At 44.8% G+C, this 23,430-nt stretch overlaps 1 protein-coding gene across 2 annotated transcripts; it reads left to right on the forward strand.

The window, feature by feature from the left end:
- Positions 1-263: 263 nt before the first annotated feature.
- dll4 (delta-like 4) lies at positions 264-22,766 on the forward strand. 2 transcript variants are annotated; one of them, XM_079525949.1, is made up of 11 exons: positions 264-390; positions 2,294-2,569; positions 3,311-3,368; positions 4,454-4,720; positions 10,570-10,630; positions 13,815-13,945; positions 14,774-14,943; positions 15,249-15,468; positions 16,710-17,466; positions 19,018-19,126; positions 20,603-22,766. In XM_079525949.1, exons 2-11 carry the CDS (start codon positions 2,468-2,470, stop codon positions 20,606-20,608), a joined length of 1,881 nt encoding a protein of 626 aa, XP_079382075.1. In that variant the 5' UTR covers positions 264-390; positions 2,294-2,467; the 3' UTR covers positions 20,609-22,766. The 2 variants fall into 2 exon arrangements, with proteins under 2 accessions (XP_079382075.1, XP_079382074.1); XM_079525948.1 differs by lacking the exon at positions 264-390 and adding an exon at positions 1,426-1,984.
- The last annotated feature ends 664 nt before the right edge of the window (positions 22,767-23,430 follow it).

Consider the following 23,430-nt stretch of genomic DNA (forward strand, 5'->3'; position numbering starts at 1 on the left):
GCTGTGCTTTAAGTAGGCTACCGTATGCTTTGAAGTAATTGATGTCTGATTGATAGCCTGATTCCTTTGATCTTGCATTTCTTTGAAGTATGTGATGTCTTAATTATCTGTGCTTTAATTGTGCTTTGAAGTATGTCATGTCATTCCTAGCTCAATTAATTTGACCTTCCAATTTGTGTCTGACCAATCACACACTCTGCAGTAGTGATTAGTGGCAGTTAGTACACCTGTTAGCTTGCTGGCAGGGGGATTTTCTCATTCCAGTTTTGTGTAGAGTCAAAAGGTTTTGTACCGCGCTCTGTTGCTTTATGGAATACTCTGTGGTTTGGTGACGTGCTCTGAAGTTTTATAGGATTTCTGACGTGCTCTGTCATACTTGCCCAATTGAAAGTAAGTTTGTTTTTGATCAAGTAAAGTTTTTTTGTTGAGCTTTATGGACATCTCAGTGTGGATTATTTTCTTTTTGGGAACAACACCACGCGTACACCATGGGATACACCTTTTAAACATTTCTGCGGATACACTCCATATATGGAGATCTAAGGGTTTGAGGTTTGAGGTCAGATGTAGAGTTGCTGGCCGGCCGCTCGACATGCAGATCTAGGTGACGATCCAGTCTTCTCCATGTATGGTTATCCAGGGTTAGATGAGGTCAGTGTCGTGATCTTCATACATGGAGATGGCCATATATGGTGGCGTGACGTGACATGAGGTGTGATGTCACGAGGCGTGACCATATATGGAGGCGTGATGTCACGAGGTGTGACCCTATATGGTGGCGTGTTGTCACAAGGCGTGACCAAATATGGAGGTGTGATGTCACCACCTATGGTCGCAATTATGATTATTAGGCTATTATTTTTTATAACATCATTTTTATTTGATCCATTTGGGAACCAAATGAGTTAAGTTAGTTCCCTTCTTGGTAAAAATGGAACCAGTTAAGGGTCCATATGGTTCAATTTGTACACTCAGAGTTAGGCTACAGTAAATAATATTAATAATAACCTATACCACTGAGAATTTAGATATCGGGTTCGATATAGTTCAACCGTTTTCATTTCAATGGCCCTGCATTAGCACTTAGCAGTCAGACCACCATTTAACAAATAGCCTATATTTATTTATCAACTTTGAGAGTGTAATAGCGAAATGGAACCAAAGAAAGGTCCCCATCAGTTATACAGCATTTAGTATCATACACCGTTCGGCGTTCGCACACTCGACTCGACCCGTTAAAAGTCCAAAATTGGATCCCCTGGGCGGTCCCCACACCTCACATTGAGAACCACGTTGGAATAATGTGAAAGGGGGGCGGGGTCACAGGCGACGTGAGTCTATATATGGAGGCGGAGACGCACCATAGTTTTCATTGAAGAGTGGAATTGAGGAGGAGAGAGAGAGAGGGAGACGGGTTGATCCATAACGCTAGACTTTACGCACCGATCCGAGCATCAAAACAAGCCCTCCTCTCTTACTAAAAAAAACCCCAAGCGACGATCTACCAGTACCATTTTGTGGAGTATACGATCCCCATGCACAGGACACACGCCTGAGGACGCAGAAGGACAAGACTTGGATAATTTTGCTGTCACCCGTTTTGGATAACTTGGGAAGATCTTTTTTGGGAAACGCGCTGCTTGCGTTTTGTGGGGGTGTTTGGAGGGGCGCACGCACACGGCACACCACCACACACACACACACCTCAACGCAAGAGGAAATATTTGTGGTGGATTAAAAAAAAACGAACTCCTTGGGAGTGAAGAAGGATTTATATACGTTTTATTTATTTATTTTATTTTTAGGCGTCTGTTTTTTTCTTTTGGTGTGATTACTTTTGGAATAGAAAGGAAAGGAGATTTATTTTTTATTTTTTATTGTAAGTCTGTGTTGGCGCAGTGGCGACAGCGGTCGCGCTGCTGGAGCTAGGAGGATGGCAGCTCTGTTGACATTCACCGTGTTCAGCACCACATTGATAGCACAGGTATATGACAGCCCAGCGGTCCAGCCTTATCTGTCACTTGCATGGTGGGGTGGGGGGGCACAGTGGCAGGGACCCCCTGGCACTGGGCGGGGGTCCCTGCCACTGTGCATCCCCCCCTCCCCATCAAGTAACAGAACCCCGAAAGAAGAAAAAAAGATGAAGACTCCTATTTTATCGATTTTGACAAAAATCGATAAAATAGGCCTACATCTACGAGAGTGTTATTATAGCTTAATCTAAAGCCTCCTAAGTTCCCTGTGTAATGTTAATAATAATAATAATAATAAATCAAACCATTATTATTTGAAGGTATTCGGATCGGGCATTTTTGAGCTGGACCTGCACGAGTTCAAGAACCACCGGGGTCTGCTGGCCAACGGGAACGCGTGCCGCCCGGGGCCGAGCTGCAGGACGTTTTTCCGGGTGTGCCTGAAGAACTACCAGGCGGTGGTGTCGCCCGGCGACTGCATCTTTGGGAGTACAATGACGCCGGTGCTGGGCGCAAACTCTTTCAGCCCTGCGACCGGTGGAACCAGTGGCACGTTCAAGAGACCCATTCGGTTACCGTTCAACTTCGGCTGGCCGGTAAGATTCTTATTTTATCATTTTTTTGCAATACAAGAACAAAACCCACAACTTCAGCTCGTGTTAGCGGTAGAGAGAGAGAGAGAGGACGCCCAATGTGCGTTTTTTTGGGAGCGCACCGTTGCTTGCTCCCCATATGCCATGATGATAATCCATCATCATTAGATAACGCTTCTATTCTGTCAACAAACGCATTGGATTGCGAGGCAGTTCCAACCCGCACGCAGCACGACGTGCAACAAAACCACTCATTCTCGCAAACCTTCTTGTTCTTTGCATTTCAAAGGACCTATAGTGGAACATATCTAGGCTAATATCATGCATGAGAGATCACGGATTTGATGCACATATTTATCACTGGGAGTAGCTATAGGCCTACAGGCAGGGACCCCCAGTCTGCACTTAAACCTTCTATGACTTAAACCTTTTAGGATAAAACTTCGAGAGCGTCCAAAGAGTCCATTTAGTTCCATTTGTACGCTGTCGAAGTTACAGACCCCCCCCCCCCCCCCTAGAGGACCAGTGCAGTAAATATTGTGCACTGCAATAATTCACTATCCATTATGAATTGTCTTTATGACTAGCCTCTCCTATAGGCTACAGTGGACCAAAATAAATACCACACAACAATGAGAACAATGAGAAAACACCTCAAACTGTATAGGCCTACTATAAAAAAAACAAAAAAACAGTAAAAATATGCATACTAATTAATAACTGAATGTGTTCTTTCTTCCGCAGGGCTCATTTTCTCTGATAATTGAAGCGTGGCATTCACCATATGAAAGTCTACCTGTAGGTAAGTCTGGGGAAACATTACGCCACAAGAGGGCGCCGTTTCTGTACATTTCACCTCTTGGGACTTGGGATTAATTTACTCTTGCACAATTTCAGCAAAAAAAGCAAACATTTGGGCTATCTAATGCTACTTAATCACTCAACGTGGATACTTTATGGCTGCCAGGTGCTTCTTGTTCATAAATGCACACATTTTCACGCCTTTCTGAGACCCTTTGTTGTGAGCCTCTCAGTACTTTTTTTCTCCCTTTTCTTTTTTTCATTTTTTTTTTTCATTCTTATTCTCCAACACAATTGAACTTCCTTTGGTGTATTTTTGGCGTGGGAAAGACTCGCTGGACTTTGGTGAGAATGCTCGGAGCCTGCCAAAAGCCCTGACTACATTTTCCTGTATTTTACACCTTGCTCTGTTCCGCCCTTTGGAAGAGAAGGACCAGGGGCCTGGGAATGTTTTTGCTGACGGAAAAGAAAAGAGGAAATTTCAACCTTTAGTTTATCTTTCATCTGAGCTGTATGGGCTTTGATAAGGGATGCAGCTTTTCCTAGTTGGCAGATTTCTTTATATAAGTAATGACGGATGGCTTTTAAGATCATGCATCCGACTCTGGGTGAAGTCAAGACATGATATCGTTGCTGACTGTCGGTTACGTTTTTATGTTCCCCCCCCCCTAAATTAACACCCTATTTCGTCATACTACAGCGTCACACAAAACCGTCAAGCGATGCGTTTCAAGCTTGTGAAACTTCTACTTTTGCTACTTTTGAATTCAAATCCTTAAAAGTAACAGTTTTGGACAGTTTTTAATGGGTTTAATGGGTTCACACATTTAGAGCAACAGTGAAGAGCTTGAGCTTGTAGATCTGCCATTTTTGCTGTTTTCTTATTTGAATCCTGAAAAGAAACAGCTTTTGGACATACAGTATGTCGTTTCCACCCGACTACAACGATATTGCGTATACCGGTAGTCAAGCCTAGAATTGAAAGAAATTAATCTTGGAACCCCACTAATTTAAATAAACATTGCCCCCTTTCCATCTCTCTCTCTCTCTCTCTCTCTCTCTCTCTCTCTCTCTCTCTCTCTCCAGACACCAACAACAACCCAGAGTTCCTGATCAGCTTCTTCTCCATCCAGAGGCAGCTGAGCGTGGGCACGGAGTGGTCGCAGGACACGCAGGCGGGCGCGCAGACGGAGCTGCGCTACGCGTACCGATTTGTCTGCAACGACAACTACTACGGCGAGAGCTGCTCCAAGAAGTGCACGCCGCGGGACGACCGCTTCGGCCACTACACCTGCACCCGCGAGGGCCACCTGTCCTGTCTGCCCGGCTGGAAGGGCAAATACTGTGAAGAACGTAAGCGGCCATGCAGCCACACACGACCCTTCTCCTCCCCCATTCCCATGCCCCGATTTGTAGGCTACTTCCATCGGACGTAGGGTTTCCTGTACAGGGGAAGAAGCAAAAAAAAGGCTGCTGCAGGGGATGCATGTCCCTGCTGCACTTATTAGTTATATATCATATAACTGGCATGGAACTTATTATGACAAATATCTCAATTGTGATGCAATATCGTTGCTGTCGGGCAGAAACGCCCTACTTGATCATACTACAGCGACACGGAATCCACAAGCTCGAAACACTGCTTTTGAATTTGAATCGTGAAAATGAACAGTTTGGGCCATATATATAAATGAGGTTTCCACCTGACAGAGACCATATATTTTAAGTGTAGCAAAAGTGACTAAACATCCCCCCCCCCCCAAAAAAAATAACCCCAGCATCAATTATGCTCTTATATTTTTAAACGTTTAGACTTTAGAGTTTAGAGTGACATCTTAGTCTCACAACGCGTCACGTACCGCAACGTATTGTGAGATTATTGTGGATCAGCTATTTTCGGCTTGCAACACAATCGTATGACAGAACGTAGAATTAGGCGTCACGCGTTGCTGGCCTGCATGGCTGACTGTGTGCCAGTCAAGAACCCTGGCCTGTTCTCTCTTTCTCTCTCTCTTCATTTTCTGTTCTTTCTGCATCTGCTGTATTGCCATGTTTGTTGTGTTCGGAGGCTGCTGTAGCCTCGTGCTGGCCTTTGACACAAGGCTGGCCATCCATGTCACAATAGGACACTTGATATCGTTGGATATGTTTTAAAGGCTGCTTTGCAGTAAAGTGACTGCTTTTCTATCATTTCCCACTAATAGGCATTGATGATTATTTCTGAGAGCTGCTCTCACTGCAGTCTTTCTTTTATTTTGTGCCGACCTCTGACTGTTGCGAGTGGCATCTAGAGGATGCATGTAGTCTTTATACCGGACTGTCTCCTTTCCCGGTGTTTCAACCCAGGTGGACGTGGTTTTGAGGTTATAGGTTTAGGCTTAGTTTCCGTGAGGTTAGGGTTAGTTTAGGCATAGTGTCTGTGAAAAGGGTTAGGGTTCGGCATAGTGTTTGTGAAGTTAGGGTTTGTATGCGAGCATATCTAGACCGTACCTGACTTTCCAGCTGGTAGTTCAATCAATCTGGAGGAGGATGAGGAAGATGATGATGGTCCCATTGGTCCGCTCACTCATTTGGATGTTTTGTTTCTGCAGAGAAGGGACATTGGAACCGCACCGACCTCTAGCGTCCCTGTATCCTGGGGCATTGCATAACAATAGGCGAACATTTGGCAAAAGCAGCCGATCTACAAGCTCAGAACACGACATATTGTATGCTTTTTTTCGATCGGAATATAATTTGTGGCATACAGATTTGGCAGTGCATCCCTTTATACTATGGGATGACTTCTAGGTATTTCCTGATTAGAAGTCCCTCCGTCGAGAGAGAGAGAGGGCCTCGCAGCCTCAGGATGTTGAGTGCCGTGGCCAGACATGACAGTGCTATCTGGCAGGGCTGCCGTGTAATTGTGGCGTCACAGAGGGTGTCATTTTCGGAGACCGTTGCATTTGGTAGAAATGATTGTATAATTGGAGGAGCATAATTGGAGGAGCGAGCGGTCGTTGAGTTTTCGGAGGTCGAGGGGGCAGACTGGGTTTAGCATGACAACGCAGACACAAACACAACCGGGCCAAATCCTCCTCGGAACCCACACACACACACGTGCACGCACGCACGCACGCACGTACGCGCACACACACACACACACCCCATGTTCTGGATACGCTTTGAATGGGGCTCCTAAGCAGCGGTGGGAATTAATTAAACTCTAGTACTGTACTTAAGTTGAATTTTGATGTGCTTTTGTATGTACGTTTTACATTTTTTATATAGCCTATAATTAAACTCCGCTACATTTCAGAGGCAAATATTGTACTTTGTGCGCTTGTAGATTTGCTATTTTCACTATTTGAAGCCTACAACCACATTTGTGTTTTGAAATAGTAGTGGCGTCAGAAGTATCCAAACATACACATTGTCTCTGACGGGTGGAAACCTCATTATGTCCAAAACTGTTAGAATATGGAGATAAGCGGTTTCTGCCTCCGACAACGACGAAATACCCAAGTACAGATACTGGAGCAAATGCACTTGATTACTGTCCACCGCTGCCCCTAAGTAACGGGGCGCGTTGCCATTTGGCTTCGACGAAACACCATGACGGGTCCCCAAATTCTCACCGGAAAAAAAAAAGATAAATTAAAGCCGTAGATTGGAAGGAAGGGGACACCGTGAGTGTAATAGTTACCATGTGGCGAACGTGGACCGCACGAGACTACGGCGGATCTGTCATCAGTGTCAGGGCCGCGGGTGAATGACAAATTGGCACGTGCTATTTTGACCGTGGCGCCAAATTCTAACCAGATGGGCTCACGTGGTGCCGGGCAATTACAGGCGCATCAATCGTCGCCGACTACAGAAAAATATACACGATGCAAGATAAATGAGCATTCTCTCAGACACTGTAATTTCCTCTGAGTCTCACTCTGGCTGTGCCTTACTCTGGACTGTGTACCCCCCCCCCCCCCCCCCTCTCTCTCTCACACACACTCTCTCCTCCTCCCTCTACTACACATCAGGGTACAACACAGTTAATTGAAACAATGTATTTTCTTTATTCAAATGATCTGCTTAAAAAAGTAATTGATAGTCTAATCGCTTAGAAAATAATCAATTGTTGCCCCTCTTTCTAATATCTCTCTATCTACTACACATCAGGGTACAACAGTTAATCGACAGTGTATTTTCTGTTTACAAATTATACCCTTAAAAAGTAATTGATAGTCTCTAATCGTTTAGAAAATAATGGTTCTCTCTATCTTTCTCTCTCCCCACACACACGCACGCGCACACAGAGCACAGCACAGCACACACAGAGCACACAAACACAAACAGCGCGTGCCTGGGGTAATTTGATCCGGCTGGTGTGTGAGCGTGCATTCATAGGTAGGGCTCGTGCCAAGGTTAATCGCGGCATTATTACCGCGCCACGCGCCACCCATGTTTGTTATTAGAGTCCCCGCTCCATTGTCGCGGCGCTGCGGCATTAATAGCGGCAGCTGCGAACATGGTTTCTCCTCGCGGGCCCAGCGAACAACAATGGCGACAGCTGTCTGCTATTGAGAGCGAGCATCTGTTGAGGGCTCAACCGGCCGCTTACCGTCAGTCGCCTCTCTGGTTTCCCTCCGAATACAGTGTCACTGTCACAACAGCACCGCTCGCAGCTGCCATTAAGTGCTGCCCGTGTGTGTCCCCGGACGGGCGCGCGGGACAGTGAGCGACACACCTGAAGCTCAGGTGATCGAACGCAGTGGTTCTCAAGTGATTCGTGTGTGAAGTGAGGGGCACTCTTATCCCCCTGGGGATTGCATTGGGGTCCCCTTAGAAAAATGAGGAATAGTTTGAACACTTGAGCCTTATTATTATTTATTATTTATTTATTCTCAATTTTGAAAATAGCAGATGAACAAGCTCGTAAATCTGCTGTTTTCAACAATGACGTTCTCTTAATAATAATAATACATTTTATTTATAAGGCGCCTTTCAGGGCACTCAAGGTCGCCGTACAGGTTAAAAACAGTTGATACAAAACTTATTGGGGTCCCCCGTGGCATGACATATTTTCAGAGGGGGTCCGTGATTAAATACCTATCAGTTTGGGGGGGTCTGCAAATGACCATGTGTGGGAACCACTGACTGAATGCACCGTACTCTGTTGTGAAAGTGAAGCGACGTGAATGTCCTGCATTCAACAATCCACCCGTGTAGGGAAAAAAGGTGCAGAAATATTGCCATCAAAATATAGTACCATACGTAAAAGCAGCAACTCATTATGCAGAATGGCCCATGGCCCATAGTACTGCATTGAGGATGTACAAATATTCTCCTCACAAGGACGTGATGCGGAAGTGTGCTTTCAGTGTGTTGCATTGTAGAAGAAAGTCCTTTTGCACGCCTACAGGGACAGGTGTGTTGGAGCAGGCAACCACTGCGAATAATGAGAGAAAGCTAAAGGAGATCCCGCACACTGTCTTCACTTATATAGCAGTAGTTTATTAAGCTACTGAGTTACAACGTTTCGGTCTCACGACCTTCATCAGGTATCCCGAGATACTTGATGAAGGTGATTTGATTGGCTGAGCACGGAATGTGATGAATGATGATGTATGATGATAAGAGTGCCCCTCACTTCACACACGAATCACGAGTGTGATTTTTATTTTGTCATTCAAGATTGTGACCAAAAGCAGAACAAATCCCCATGAATTCAGTACTCCTCTAATCCCAAGTGTGGCCATCATTAGTAGACCCTCTGCTAAAAGCGAACGGTCATCCTTTCCCGCATGGCAGCTGCTGTGGTGTGTTGGGTGGGTGTGACGGGTGGGCTGGGGCAGGTGTAGATCAAAGTATCCGTTTAGTGCTTCTGAGGAAAAGTTGAGGCCCTGGACTGAAGGGCTTTCTGTGAATTTGACCTCATCCGGGCCCACAGCAGCAGCAGCGGTGGTGCTTGGCTCTTAGAGCAGGTGTAGGCTATTAATGGCAGAATGGCTGTATTCTGTACGCTGCTTGTTTGGGCACTGACCGCCAAGAGAAGCCTTACAGCGCAATTTCAATATAATGAAATATGAACCCTGTGTGTGTGTGTGTGTGTGTGTGTGTGCGTGTGCGTGTGCGTGCGTGTGCGTGCGTGCGTGCGTGCGTGCGTGTGTGTGCGTGCTTGTGGTTACACAGGAGGCTGGTTCCAATTGAATGCTAAATCATCTCGTCATTTTCTTTCTTTCTTTCTTTCTTTCTTTCTTTCTTTTATTTTGGTCAGTTTGGATATCCAACAGTTATGTTTATGAGACCGACTCCGGGTGGAACGTGGAAGCAAATAGTCCCGAATACAGTTATAAGCAAAATGTGTGCAAAAAGGTTCCATTTGTACACTCTCTCAGGACTGTAGAGTGAAGGCTAACTGCATAATTACCGCCTTACAGTTGTGAGTCAGGGAAATAAGGAACGTTATGCAACAGAGATGTTGAGTGTACCTACGGCATCTGGTGGCTGAGTGTTGTCTATTGCACCTTTAACTCTGAGAGTGACGCTATTATACACTAGCTGCTGTTGTGTGTGTCTTTACAGTATATATATATACAATGGAAACAATGTCCAAAACTGTAACTTTTCAGGATTCAAATAAAAAAAAAAACTGCAAAAGTAGCAGTGTGTGGATGGAGGTTTCTGAACTGTCCACAGCCCACCTACGAGACACAGCGAGTACAGGACGTGGTGCCTTATAATGCGCTTTAGTGAAGAGCGGCGGCGGCTCGGACACTTGGGGAAACGTACGAACGGGAGGTTCCCGGTTCGATCCCGGCTCCCTCTGAGTTTAGTGTTGAAGTGTCCATGAGCAAGAACCCCGGTCCTGACTGCTCCCGATGAGCAGGTCGGCGCCTTCACCCAGTACCATGTGAATGTAATGCACATTGTAAATCGCTTTGGGTAAAAATCACTATCGATATAAATGCACCACTTGCCAATTATATGAAGATACGATGGAAAATGTAGGAAGTTCTCCTTCAAATAACACTGTGTAGACTACTAGAGTATATAGAGGCCTGTGAAAAGTTACTTGACGTCTTGCATCACAGGTATTGTATTTGCATCGTTTGTTTTTGTCTGTCACGCTCAGCCACACGTGGTCCAAACGCACGGCATGGCCGTGAGACCGCGAGGGTCCTGGAGAACGTTTAGAATGACCTCAGTGTTTCTGTGTGTTACAGCTATCTGTCTGGAAGGCTGCAGCGAGCGCAACGGGAACTGCTCCAAACCTGGCGAGTGTGTGTAAGTATATACATATATAAAAAAAAAACGTTACAAAAACAAACAGCCGCATGAAGCGATGAAATGGGTGTTGGTCGTGTGTCTGGGAACTGGCTGATGCAGAGGGACTGCGTGCGTGTGTTGTGCGTGTGTGCGTGCGTCCGTGCGTGCGGGCGTGCGGGCACGCAGTGTAAATGTCCTCACAAGTGTAGTAAAATACAAGTAATGTGTGTGCGTGCCAGCCTGCCTGCATGCATGCATAGCATATACGTGTGAGTGAGACTCATTTTGGAGCAGATTTCCAGTGTCCATGTCCGTTTTCATTGGGTTGTCAAGCGTGCTGCGCAGCGGGCGGATTGATTGAACACCAGCCATTCTCATGACCCGAGAGTGTGTGTTGTTCATCAAGGAGGGGCCAAAGGTCACCCCGGCCTCTCTCTCTCTCTCTCTCTGTATCACTCACTTCTCCACGTCTCGGGTTTCCTGCTGGCACTACTGGAAAGTAACTAAGTACATTTGTTCAAGTACTTAAGTACAATTTTGAGGTACCTTTATTTGTTTCATTTTATTTTAACTTGTCCATTTTTCAATACTTTAAAATTCTTCTCTACTACAGGTCAGAGGCATTACTGTACTGTTTACTGCACTACAATCATTCTGACACTTTAGTTACATTGTAGATTTAGATCATTAATACAACCATTAACTATAATTAAGCCCTATTTTCTGCTTTGTCGAGTTTCCTGCTTATTGTTTTCCTGTCTCACTCTCAGTGGTGGACAGAGTTCTCTAGTCAAAGTATAGACACATCTGGACAAATATTACTACAACTACAATTGAAAGTTGAAAATTGCATTTGACTTCAACCTAAGTATTCAAAACCGTACATTTTTTTAAGTGTGTACCTTCTTGTTTAATATCAATGCATTGCTGTATTGAAATGTAGAAGATTTCAGACAAATTCTAAAATAGCGACGATAGCAGATTTACAAGCTCACAACGTGCCGCATCATGACACGTTGTGAGCTGTTTGTGTGCACGTTGGTGTCCTCCCTTCCTAGAAATCTTTAAAATATGTTGGAGTGAAAGTCATAAGCAACCATAAATACACAAGTAAATTACAGATACTTAAGTAAAAATGTACTTAACTCAAGTAAATGTACTTGCTGCTCTCGCGCTCGCTCGCTCCCTCCCTCCCTCCCTCCCTCCCTCCCTCCAGCTAACTAGGAACGCTCGCTCCCTTCATCTCCGTGAGAAATCCCTCTCTCTTTTTCTTTTCACGAAAATCCATCATTATCGCCGCCCTTAAATCCACCCCGAAAATGAGGTTAAGGCCTTTTTAGTGTTCCCCGACGCCCCAGAGCTGTCCCACACGTCGCTGCTCGTCTCCTGACACAAGACATGGGGACAACATCCTCCTCCTCCTCCCTGCCCATGGGTGACACCGCTAACCACCCCGCTGAGAGTTGGGTTTCATTGGGGGGGGAAACGTGAGAACCCAGAACCATTTTGACAGACTCCTTTTACTGCACCGGTTTTTTTTCTTCGTGTCAGTGATCGACCCCCATATCAAAGGATTTTGTGCCAGGGACCCCCTTTGCACCTTTCTATTAGTTTCTAAACTAAATTTGTTGTATATTTATGGAACATAGCCTACTGAAGTTGTTCACAAAAGTTCACCTAACTTTGTTACTACAAGGAAAACATGCACACACGTACTATGATGTACTCTTGTTTTACTCTTTGTTTGCTCTTTTTTTGCACTGAAGGAAGCCAAACAAAAATACGTTTTTCTCTTATGTACCTGTACACAAGATGTAACGGTAAAGTACAACCTTGAACCAGAAGCAGAGATTTGAGTTCAAATGTTTTCTTAACTAGATTTGCAACATTTTTCAAGATTTCAAGATATACAAGCTCATAGCGTGTCACTTCGTACCGCGCTATGAGCTTGTAGATCTGCTATTTTTGAATAGCCAAAGTATAAAATAATGGTTAATGTGGTTCAAATCTAAAGTGACACAGATGCTGTTCATTTGCTAATTTAGCTGGGGACCCCTGCGGTTCTCCGGACCCCACTTTGAGAACCACTGCTTTACTGCCAAGAAAGCCTTAAAGAGAGATTCCAAACAGCACCTCACAGTGAGATGTTTTCGTTAGGATAAGTGTTAAATAGCTCTATTTTCCCAGAGTAATCTTCTTCGCTGTGGAGTGTTTGTTCAGTAACAGGAGTCTCCATGCATGTCTCCCCAGCACTGACACAGAAAATATGTCTTCAGGTTGGGATGGTTTTTTTTTTTTTTAAGAAATGAGAACAAAATTGGAACTGGAACACTATGATCTTTGTGGGGTTCTCTCTAAAATTGTTATCCCAACCTGAGATTATATTTTCTGTTTACTAAACATCTGGTGAGATGGAGGGACACCCTGTTAGGCTGTTACCGAACAAACGCTCTATAGCAATGATTACTATCAGAATAACAAGCTCAACCTTCAAAAAAAAAGTTAATTCTTAAACAAAAACGAATCACTTACACCTCACTTCGTTTGGAATACATTTTCCATGTATACATTCTGTGAGTGAAAATAACACTTGCTTTATCCCCCCTCTGTATCATGTTTGCCCCCAAACCATTAAGCCATACATTGACCGGCTTGCGCAAACAGCACTAAACGCCGACACTGCAAATATCTTCTGTTCCCATGCCATGGCCGCATTACTTTCAACAAGTCATTTTTAGCCAACAGAGGCTTTTGGGGGAGAAGAAACCCCCACCGGAACCCAAGATGACAGTTAAAGTGTGTGCTGCTTAAATGAAATATGGCCTCAAAGCCTGGCGGCTGGGCACACGGTCTGTAATAATTACCGGGGGCTGGATGCGTGCGGGCACTGGGCATTCACTGCTCTGTTCCCGCGGCTGTACCAAGAGGCTAGCAAAGCCGTGGTTAATTGATTGGCGACTGACGTGACATTCGAGGGGACTGTGGTCTTTGTGAGATCATAACGACGCCGTAAAAAGAAAAGCTACAGACAACACGTCTGCCCCTTCCTCGCCGACCAATCACACGGCTCGCTGACTTTGTTTGCGGTGGTCTGGCGACATAAAAACGCCACAATGACGCTTTCAGTAAAAAACGTGACAAAGACTTCACTGTGTGACGGCGGGTGATGATAAATAGCGGTTGTGTTTTTGTCGCCCCTCAGGTGCAGGGAAGGCTGGCAGGGGACGTTCTGCGATGAGTGCAAGAAGTACCCGGCCTGTAAGCACGGCACATGCCAGCAGCCATGGCAGTGCAACTGTCAGGAGGGCTGGGGAGGCCTCTTCTGTGACCAAGGTATACAGCAGCAACACCTCTAGGGCTGAGCCTGGCACCCTCTGTGGCCATGGTATACAGCAGCAACACCTCTAGGGCTGAGCCTGGCACCTTCTGTGACCAAGTTATAGAGCAGCAGCACCTCTAGGGCTGAGCCTGGCACCTTCTGTGACCATTACAACATGTAACATGACGATTAGTTAGTCACACGAATACTTGGGATTGATGATTTAATTGTGTTGCTTGGCATTGGAACATAGAGTATAATTTATATTTCCGTTTGGTTTTTAGGCTAGCATAGTGCAATAGAGGGTATGCGTGTGACATCATCATCAAACCAGGAAGTTATGCAGGAACGCCTACTGAGTGGCAAAAAACTACTTTCTGGCCTTGACAGCCCATACGTCCACACAGAAAAGTTTTATCTGATTGCATTAAACAACGTTAAACAATGTTAAACTCACTTTGCCTGTTGCTTTGCCACTCGATTTGCCACTCGATGTGCCATTCACTTTAAGCATGCGCATACTCTCTATAGTGCTTGTGCAATGTTCCCTTTGGATGAAAAAAAGAAAAGTTCAATGTATCCAATGTCATTCATTTGAAACCACAAGTTTACAGGCATGGAGGAACTCTGCCTGATTGAAATGAAATGTTTAGACGCGGCCTCTCCGCCTGTGGTTTGGGATGTCGGCTGAAAGTTTGTTTGTAAACAAACCGTGGTTACCTACGTATTACGTAACCATCGTTATTATGGGGGTCCTTGAAATTAGAACGTTTGAGAACCACTGGTTTGGGATGTTGTAAAGAAGTGGGTTGGAATTATTATTTTTCTCCCCTCTTGTGCAGACCTCAACTTCTGCACGCACCATCGTCCGTGCGTGAACGGAGCCACGTGCATGAACACGGGCCAGGGCAGCTACACGTGCACGTGTCTGCCCGGCTTCACCGGCGTCAACTGTGAGCTGGAGATGCAGGAGTGTGACAGCAACCCCTGTAGGAACGGAGGACTGTGTACGGTGAGTACATGACGCATTTAGGGCTGATGGGTACATTGACGCATTTAGGGCTGATGGTACATACTACATAGACACTAGTCAAATGTAGGGCTGATGGGTACATAGACACATTCATATTGATTATTATGTTGATTACTTTTTCTTTTAAATGTTGGGGTAAAATGATTGTAAAAATTAAATTGTATTCAAATTGATTTATACTTTTTTATAATCAATTAAATTGACCAATCAATTTACTCGCATCACTAGACACATGCAGTGCTTGTCAACATGCTAATCTCCTCGCCATCCTCTCCTCTCCACAGAACCTGGACAGTGGCTACATGTGCTCGTGCGTGGACGGCTTCGAGGGCGCTCACTGCGAGCACAGCCTGCTGACGTGCGCCGACTCGCCGTGCTTCCACGGCGGCCGTTGTCGGGAGAAGGACAACGGCCACAGCTACATGTGCGAGTGTCCGCGCGGCTACACCGGCCTCAACTGCGAAAAGAGAGTGGACAAGTGCACCTCGCTTCCCTGCGCCAACGGTGCGTAGAATCAGCCAGTATTCTAAGAAGTACTCTGTCACTCAAGTATGAAGGCCTGTATTGGCATCAAAATACCAAAAGCAAAAGTACGCAAAAGTAGCGGAGTAGAAGTATAAACTAAAGTACAAACAAATGTTAAGTAAAAAAAACAACCTCAGAATAGTACCTCAGTTCAGTACTTGAGTAAAGGTACTTAGTTACTTTCCAAGACTGTACACAGCAGTCCTCCTCCTCCAGTTTCTCATCCTTCCCCCCCTTTTGAACTTCCTCTTCCTCCCCTAACTTCCTGCTGGAACTGGAAGTGGTGGAGGAACAACAGGAATTGGTGGGAACTTGGTGTCTATTGTCCTCCATGTAAACACACACACACACACACACACACACACACACACACACACACACACACACACACATCGTAACTTGTCACCGTGGTACCCTGTATGCTACGCAGAGTGAATACGAGACGGGGAACACATGAATTAAAGTTCTCAGTCACCACGACTGATTTCAGTCATTTGTTTTCCATAGAAGAAAGATATGCATATCTTCTGTGGAAGCATGTTGCGCAGCAAACATAGCCGATCTACAAGCTCTACAAATTGTAGATTGGCTATTTTCGGTTATTATAGCAATATGGCAATTATGTTCAGAAGTGTCTTCCATGAAACCCTATTGGTCTAGAATATTTCATAAAAGCTAAGGTTAATGCCTCAGTCTTGTGATTTCTTCACCTGGTTAGCTGGTTGGCAGTATGTAGAACAGTAGAAACAATAAAACCTATTATATAACATATTGTGTTAATTGTTTAGGAAACCGCGCTAGTGTGGGTGGGGGCTCCTTTCACAAATCGCACATTAGGCCATTTGTTTTTTTCAGTTGTGAGATTACATTTTTGCTTGAATCCGTGAGAAGATGTTTGTTGGAATGCCTTGTTTGTTTTGTTTAGTGGATTTCTCTGTTGTCCGACAGTGTTTGGCGTTTGAGCTCGTTGCCTTTTTTGTCTGTGCAGGGCTGCAACTGTTTTCATACTTTGTTGTGCAACAGTGCTTTCTCATTGCGATGTGTTAGAGCTTGTAGATTGACTATTTAGGGCTTTGGATCTCAAAGTGGGGTCCGAGCCCCAGCAAAATGAGTTAATTTAGCGTCGGAATAACTTTAACAATATTTTTTACTATATATTTTTTTATACTATTAAAAAATCGTGACAATTTGTGCAATCTGCTCTTCCTCTGCACATGCAGGCGGTCTGTGCGTGATCCACGGAGGGATGCGCGTGTGCAGCTGCCGGGCGGGCTTCACGGGCCAGCGCTGCGAGATCAACGTCAACGAGTGCGCCGGCGACCCCTGCCTCAACGCCGGCACCTGCCTGGACCGCATCAACGACTACACCTGCGTCTGCCCGCCCGGCTTCGCCGGCCGCAACTGCGACCGCGCCCTGAACGAGTGCTCGGTGCCCACGCCCTGCCTCAACGGCGGCGTCTGCACGGGTGGTGGTGGTCCCGGGAAGCCCCCGTCCGCCTGCGTCTGCCCCGCCGGGTTCGCCGGCCCACGCTGCGAGTTCCTCGCCTCCGTGACCATCCCTGTGACGTCGCCCCGGGGCGAGGCCCGGGACGGCTTCCAGTGGGCGGCGGTGTCGCTGGCCGTGGGCCTGGTGGCGCTGCTGGTGCTGCTCTGCATGGTGGGCCTGGCGCTCCGGCACATCCAGCGGCAGCACGGCCGCCACCACCAGCACGCCGAGACCATGAACAATGTGTCGGACGTGCAGCGGGACAACCTGATCCCGGCCGCGCAGCTGAAGAACACCAACCACAAGGTGGGCCTGGAGGTGGACTGCACCGACTCGGAGAAGTCGAACTTTATCCACAAAAACTACCACTTGGACTCGTACAACTCCAAGTCCAAAGAGTTCACGACGGACGACAAGAAGTCGCAGGCGGATAAAAGTCTAATCTACGACAAGTGTTTAGAAGACAAAGTGCCCTTGAGTAGAATGTACAGGTGAGACGGGGTTTGTTTTCTTTGCCATACGTCAGACAAATAAATGTACATTATACAGTTGGGTGCCACCGATATTGTCCCTTATCATTTGACCCATTTAGGCCTGACCTCAAAATTTTAAAAAATCCTTCTAAATCCTCCAGTTTTCTGAAATAAATATTTTCACGATTTTTCAAAAATAGCAGACCTACAAGCTCGTAGCGCGCCACTCGGTGGCGCGCTATGAGCTTGTAGATCTGCTATTTTTCAATAGCTAAATTATAACATGTTTAAAACACCAAAAGGGGTTCCCGCCCCAAAATGGGTTAACTGTCCTTTTGCGCAGATCACGCAAACCACAGCAAAAAGAAAAGGACAAAATCGATGGCCTCCAACTGTATGACTTTAAACATCGTGTTCCTGTTTGCTGTGGAGGCAGGAAAGGGGGGTCTGTACATTTGTTCGCTCGTACAATGTATGGAGCGAACAAATTGTTTGAAGCACTTCCTTTTACTTCATATGTGCGCATGTGTGAGTGACTGAGTGTGCGTATGCGGCACAGACTCACGTCACGCACTTGAAGCACAATGAAGCATTCAGTAGCCCGTAGAAACACGACATAATATCTTCCGTGGAAATAATGCAAAAGAGGAGGGCTGAGGTTTGTTCTTCAAGTCTGTGAGAGATAAAGGCAGTGTTATATAGGAAGGTGTTCTTTGGTTAGGAAAAAGCGGGGAGCCTTCAGAATCAAATAAGTTGAAAAAAAAAAAAGAAAAGCAGAATTGGAGTTAGGTGGTGGAGGATTCAATGAAGTTAGATTAGGTTTAGTCAGAAGCGATTTTCATACAGTATTTGTCCCATAAGTTGAAAGTCTTAGTTTATACCCTATAAACTATGTTGACTGGGGGCCGTTTGGGTTCATGTGGTTTTTGAACGTCGCACACCCACTCTCCAAAGACATGTTTCTAACAAACGCCAGCCACTTCGTCTCAATGCGGGGGACCCCTCGCATTGTTCCGCACTGACCGACACAGTTTACATTTGAAAGTTGCCTTGTTATACATCGTATACTGTTCTTGTTGCGTACATTTTTGGCCCTCACTCACAAGTATCAAGTAGCAATACACTTGTGTGTACACACACACACACACACACACACACACACACACATTGAGATCAAAATGCATAGCTCTGCCATGTGCTTTCAGTTTTGTGGGGGATGTTTTAACGCATTTAGGACGGTAGCGCATTTGTGTCACTTTAGATTTGAATCATTATTTTAAACTTTAGCTGTTGAAAAATAGTAGATCTACAAGCTCATAGCACGGCAAAGAGTGCCGCGCTACGAGCTTGTAGATCTGCTATATATCTTTGAATATATATTCTTTCCCAGTGAACGTTGTAAACTCAAATATCTGTCACTCCTTGACATGAAATTGTTTGAGAACCACTGATATGGAAACATGATTTTGTCTGAAAACTGTCATGATTTAAAAGACATTTTGTAGAATCAGATCTCAGGTCTAAATGTTTTAATGCATACGGGGCCCGTTGTTGATTTGTGCTTTGCAGTGAAAAGCCTGAGTGTAGGATATCAACGATATGTTCCCCGAGGGACTCCGTCTACCAGTCGGTGTTTGTCATAGCGGAGGAGAGGAGGGAGTGCGTCATGGCGACCGAGGTGAGAACACACGTCGTCGTCATCATCATCGTCTCTCATGTGTCTCTGATCTGAGGGAATGTCATGTGATCATCTGCCAAGGAACGGTTCACTGTCACTGCATGCATGTCGGGACAGAAACCTCTTATCTCCTTTTTCCGTTTTTTTTGTGAATTAACGTTCTACTTCTTCTACTACGTTCTTATACTGTACAACAGCGTCACACAAAAGTAACCAAAAGTAGCAGATGTACATGCTCGAAACGTGGCCGCGAAGTTTGTCGATTGGCAATTATTATTTTTCTTTGTTTCCCTTTTTTTGCTGAATTTGAACAGTTTTGGACATATGAGGTTTCCACCCGACAGAGACCATGTCCGAAACTGTCCAGAAAATAAGCACAGAATCTGTGTTCCAAAGTTATTTAGTCACAAGCTGTTGATTGATTGAATACTTTATTAACAGTTTCCGGAGAAATAAGAAGGCAGCACAGGTTTATACAAAATAATGTTAATGGCTTATCTACAAGCTTGTAGATCGGCATTTTGTTGGTGCAACACTCTTGTACGATGCTGTGTAGGGCATTCATTTGCACCCAAAACAAATCGTTGGAAAAATGGAGATACAAGGTTTCTGTATGACAGGGACGAGCTATTTGTTTATGGCAGGTGAAGTGTTTTGGAGACAGACTGGTTCCGCTGCGTCAGAGACCCGCAGAGCCCAAGAGATTTATCTAAACTCATTTACTAAAAGAAAAAAAGAAGGGGCATTTTGTGGCTATTCGTTATCTTGACAATTTGATGACCTGAACTTTGAACCGAAGTTGATTTTGTGCATATGTTTGGCTCCGTTGGGTCTCTGAGGTGCCGTGTTTTAAACCGAGGGCTCCTCCAAGCTAAATAGAATAACGATAACGGCGGCGGCTATACGTCCTGAAATAGCACTTTCCAAAAACCTTTCAACACCTCTAGCATAGTTTTTTAACTACATAAGCCTGATTTTATACTTTGTCATTTGACGGTGTGAAATGCTCACCGATGCCAGGTTGAACGCTGTTTTACTGGGTTCTCAGGCTCATGACATTTCTGGGAAAAGTTATGAGATATAAAAGTTATTTCCAGGCCTTAAAATGGTTTGGATTTAAGAGAATGTTCATAAAATCCCCAAAACATGTCTAATATGAATTTTTGCATCACTAATCACAAACATGGACTGATTCCATGAGTAATTATTTCCATTAAGTACATTGTAAAGTTTAGCTTCCCTGCAGTCTGTCTATGAAGCTACTGTATCTATGAAAAAAAAAAAAAAAGTTAATCTGCGACACAATTTTATACAATATGTAGTGGGCGTCTCTGCTTCATCTCTCTCTCAGCTAAGGGATCCTTGGCCTGAAAAATGTTGAAGACCCCTGCTCTAAAAGACTTACTTCTACGTGCGAGTGCAGTTGTTCTTTATCAAACCCATGTTCTAATTCAAAACAATTCCCTTCCATTCCAGGTATAGACCACGGTTCAGGCCCGACGACGGGGAGGAAGTAGCGAGAAGAGACACACAATCGAGGGACAGAATCTTTAGATTCTGGATTGTTTACAGACGCTGACAGACGGGAGACTGGAGGCGGGTTTTTAGACGTCCACTGCTGCTCTGGAACACTTGAGAACTGGACGGACAGATGGACGGGTGGGGGGGGAGGTGGCGGGACAATCGCCGACCCGTCCCGCGGACGACGCAGAAATGAAAACTTTATGCCGACCGGTATGTCAACTTTATGTTTGTATTCGCCATGTATACGCGTATACACACGGCGTATGTATGCGGCACAGTCGTCGACCGAGGTATCGGTCGACTGTACTGACAGACAGACAGACAGACGGACTGACGGAGCGTCAGTCAAGCAGTGAATCTTAAACTGGCTGTCCCTGGACATTGGACACTGGACAGAGGATGCTTTTTTACCCCCTTGATAGTTTGGCCTTGGCCTTTTGTGTGATAATCAATGCTGACACTGACAGCCAACCAATCAAAAACAACGAGGTGCCTGAATTTGAACCACCGAACCAATCCTGTCACTCCGTTCTAAACCCTCTTACACACACACACACACACACACACACACACACACACGCACACTACTCCCGCCAGCTTCATCAGCTATGCAAGAAGTTTGAGATGTCGAGACGAGCAAGCGAGTGACCACCCAAACGACAGACCCTCAAAGTGTCCGAAAATGTTCTGACTTTCGGTCGTGCAGGGAAAAACTAAACGGAGCGGATGGATTCTCTGTGCGTTGGTGGAGACTGTATGGATACTGCATGCAGCTCGAATTCACTAGAAGCCTTAAAAAAAAGAGGGGGAGAGAGATGCTAATGGATACAGTATACTGCCATTATCGCACAATGCTGAGATCTTGTTGTTCTTCAGCAGTTGTGCGGTACGGAGTATAAACCGAAGTTTAAACCACTGGTTCTCAATGTTGGCTTCCGGGGACCAACAGGAGGTCCAAAGGTGACATTTAACGGACTGTAACTCTTACGTGTGGAACCAAATGGATGCGGAAGGGTCCTTCTGGTTCCTTCCGGTTCCACTTGTACTCTCTCAAGAGTTCAATTAACACTGATTTTACAGTGTAGATTGGGGTCCCAGAGATTAGAACATCTGTATCATAACAGTGGCCTAATCGAATGTATGTATTTCATACTGGGGCAGTTCTTGAAATTGGAAAGGTTGAGAACCACTGGTTTAAGCGTTAGCCCTCATCTCTCCTCGGATCGTTTGCACTATGAAAAGAAGAAGAAAAAAGAAAACAGTGCGCAGAAATAGTTCTAATCAACAGGGATTTGGAGAGAGCAACCACAGGACTGTAACAGCCAGCGTTGTGCCAGCAACCTCCAAGAGAGAGAGAGAGAGATCCGACCGACAAAGAAATACAAACAACAGTCCCAACTAGGGCTGGGTGATATATATCTATATCGATGTTACAGTTGGGTGCCACCGATATTGTCCCTTATCATTTCCAGTTTTCTGAAATAAATATTTTCACGATTTTTCAAAAGTAGCAGACCTACAAGCTCGTAGCGCGCCACTCGGTGGCGCGCTATGAGCTTGTAGATCTGCTATTTTTCAATAGCTAAATTATAACATAATGTTTAAAACACCAAAAGGGGTTCCCGCCCAAAATGGGTTAACTGTCCTTTTGCGCAGATCACGCAAACCTCAGCAAAAAGAAAAGGACAATATCGATGGCCTCCAACTGTATAATTATCGTGATATGAGACTAGACTATAGCCCAAGAGTTCAAAACCTTTTAAAGATATTATTTGATTAATCAAACGTATTATTTCTCTTTGACATAATGTTTGCTGAGATAATTTCATGATCTCAGATCGGATATCAGAGTGATACCCAATCCTCTTCCATACTTGCACAGAGTTTTTAGCGTGCGGTTATTATTATTATTATTATTATTCAACCTCCAGCACCTCGCCTAAGTGTTTTATTAACGGATGAGCGGTGGTTTGGTTCACTTTTCGGATTTTGAACTACACAAAATCCAAACCCGATCCGCTCGAATATGAATGACACGTTTTGAACTCTTGGGCCATTTGGAAGTGTTCTAGTTTAACTTAAGCCCTATTTTATGCATTTGTTTTATAGTAGCCTATGAATACTAATAGCAGATTGTAGAGCTGTGATCATGTGGATCTGCTTTTGTTTTTCGGGCAAAAAAACGAAAGACTAATTATCGTCACAATACAATATTATCGTCACAATATCGATATCGAGGTATTCGGTAGAAAAATGACAATAATTGATTTTGCTTTTATATCACCCAGCTCTAAATGCCGGACTGTCACACCACTGCCTGCCTATAACAAGTTTAAAAACAGAAAACTACAGAACCAATAGTGTAATTCTTTTTTGTTTTTTTAAAAATGATGATTATTTCCAGAGTTTTAATTTAAATATGACACACTGCTCTTTATATGTTTTATAATATTATTTTGTATATAATGCATATTTATAAGGACCAAAACTTCTGAAGAATAAAACTTTAATTCCTCCTAAAGCTGTTCTTAGTTTTGATGTTCGGTGAACGGAAGGAAAACAAAAAGACGAGATTATTTTGGAGGTGTTTTTAAACAATGTAACAGAGTATGTCCCCATGTCTCTTATATTTATTCACACCATCGAGGTTGGGTTTAACTGTACAATAGTGTTGCTTAATGGGGGCGTACAGAGAAGTTTGGGGGCACTGTTAAGATACTGCATGACTATAATATGGACCATGATACAGTGGTATATAGGTTCTGCGCTTGGGTCCATAG

Source organism: Electrona antarctica, assembly GCF_951216825.1.
Source record: "Electrona antarctica genome assembly, chromosome: 17".
NCBI lineage: Eukaryota > Metazoa > Chordata > Actinopteri > Myctophiformes > Myctophidae > Electrona > Electrona antarctica.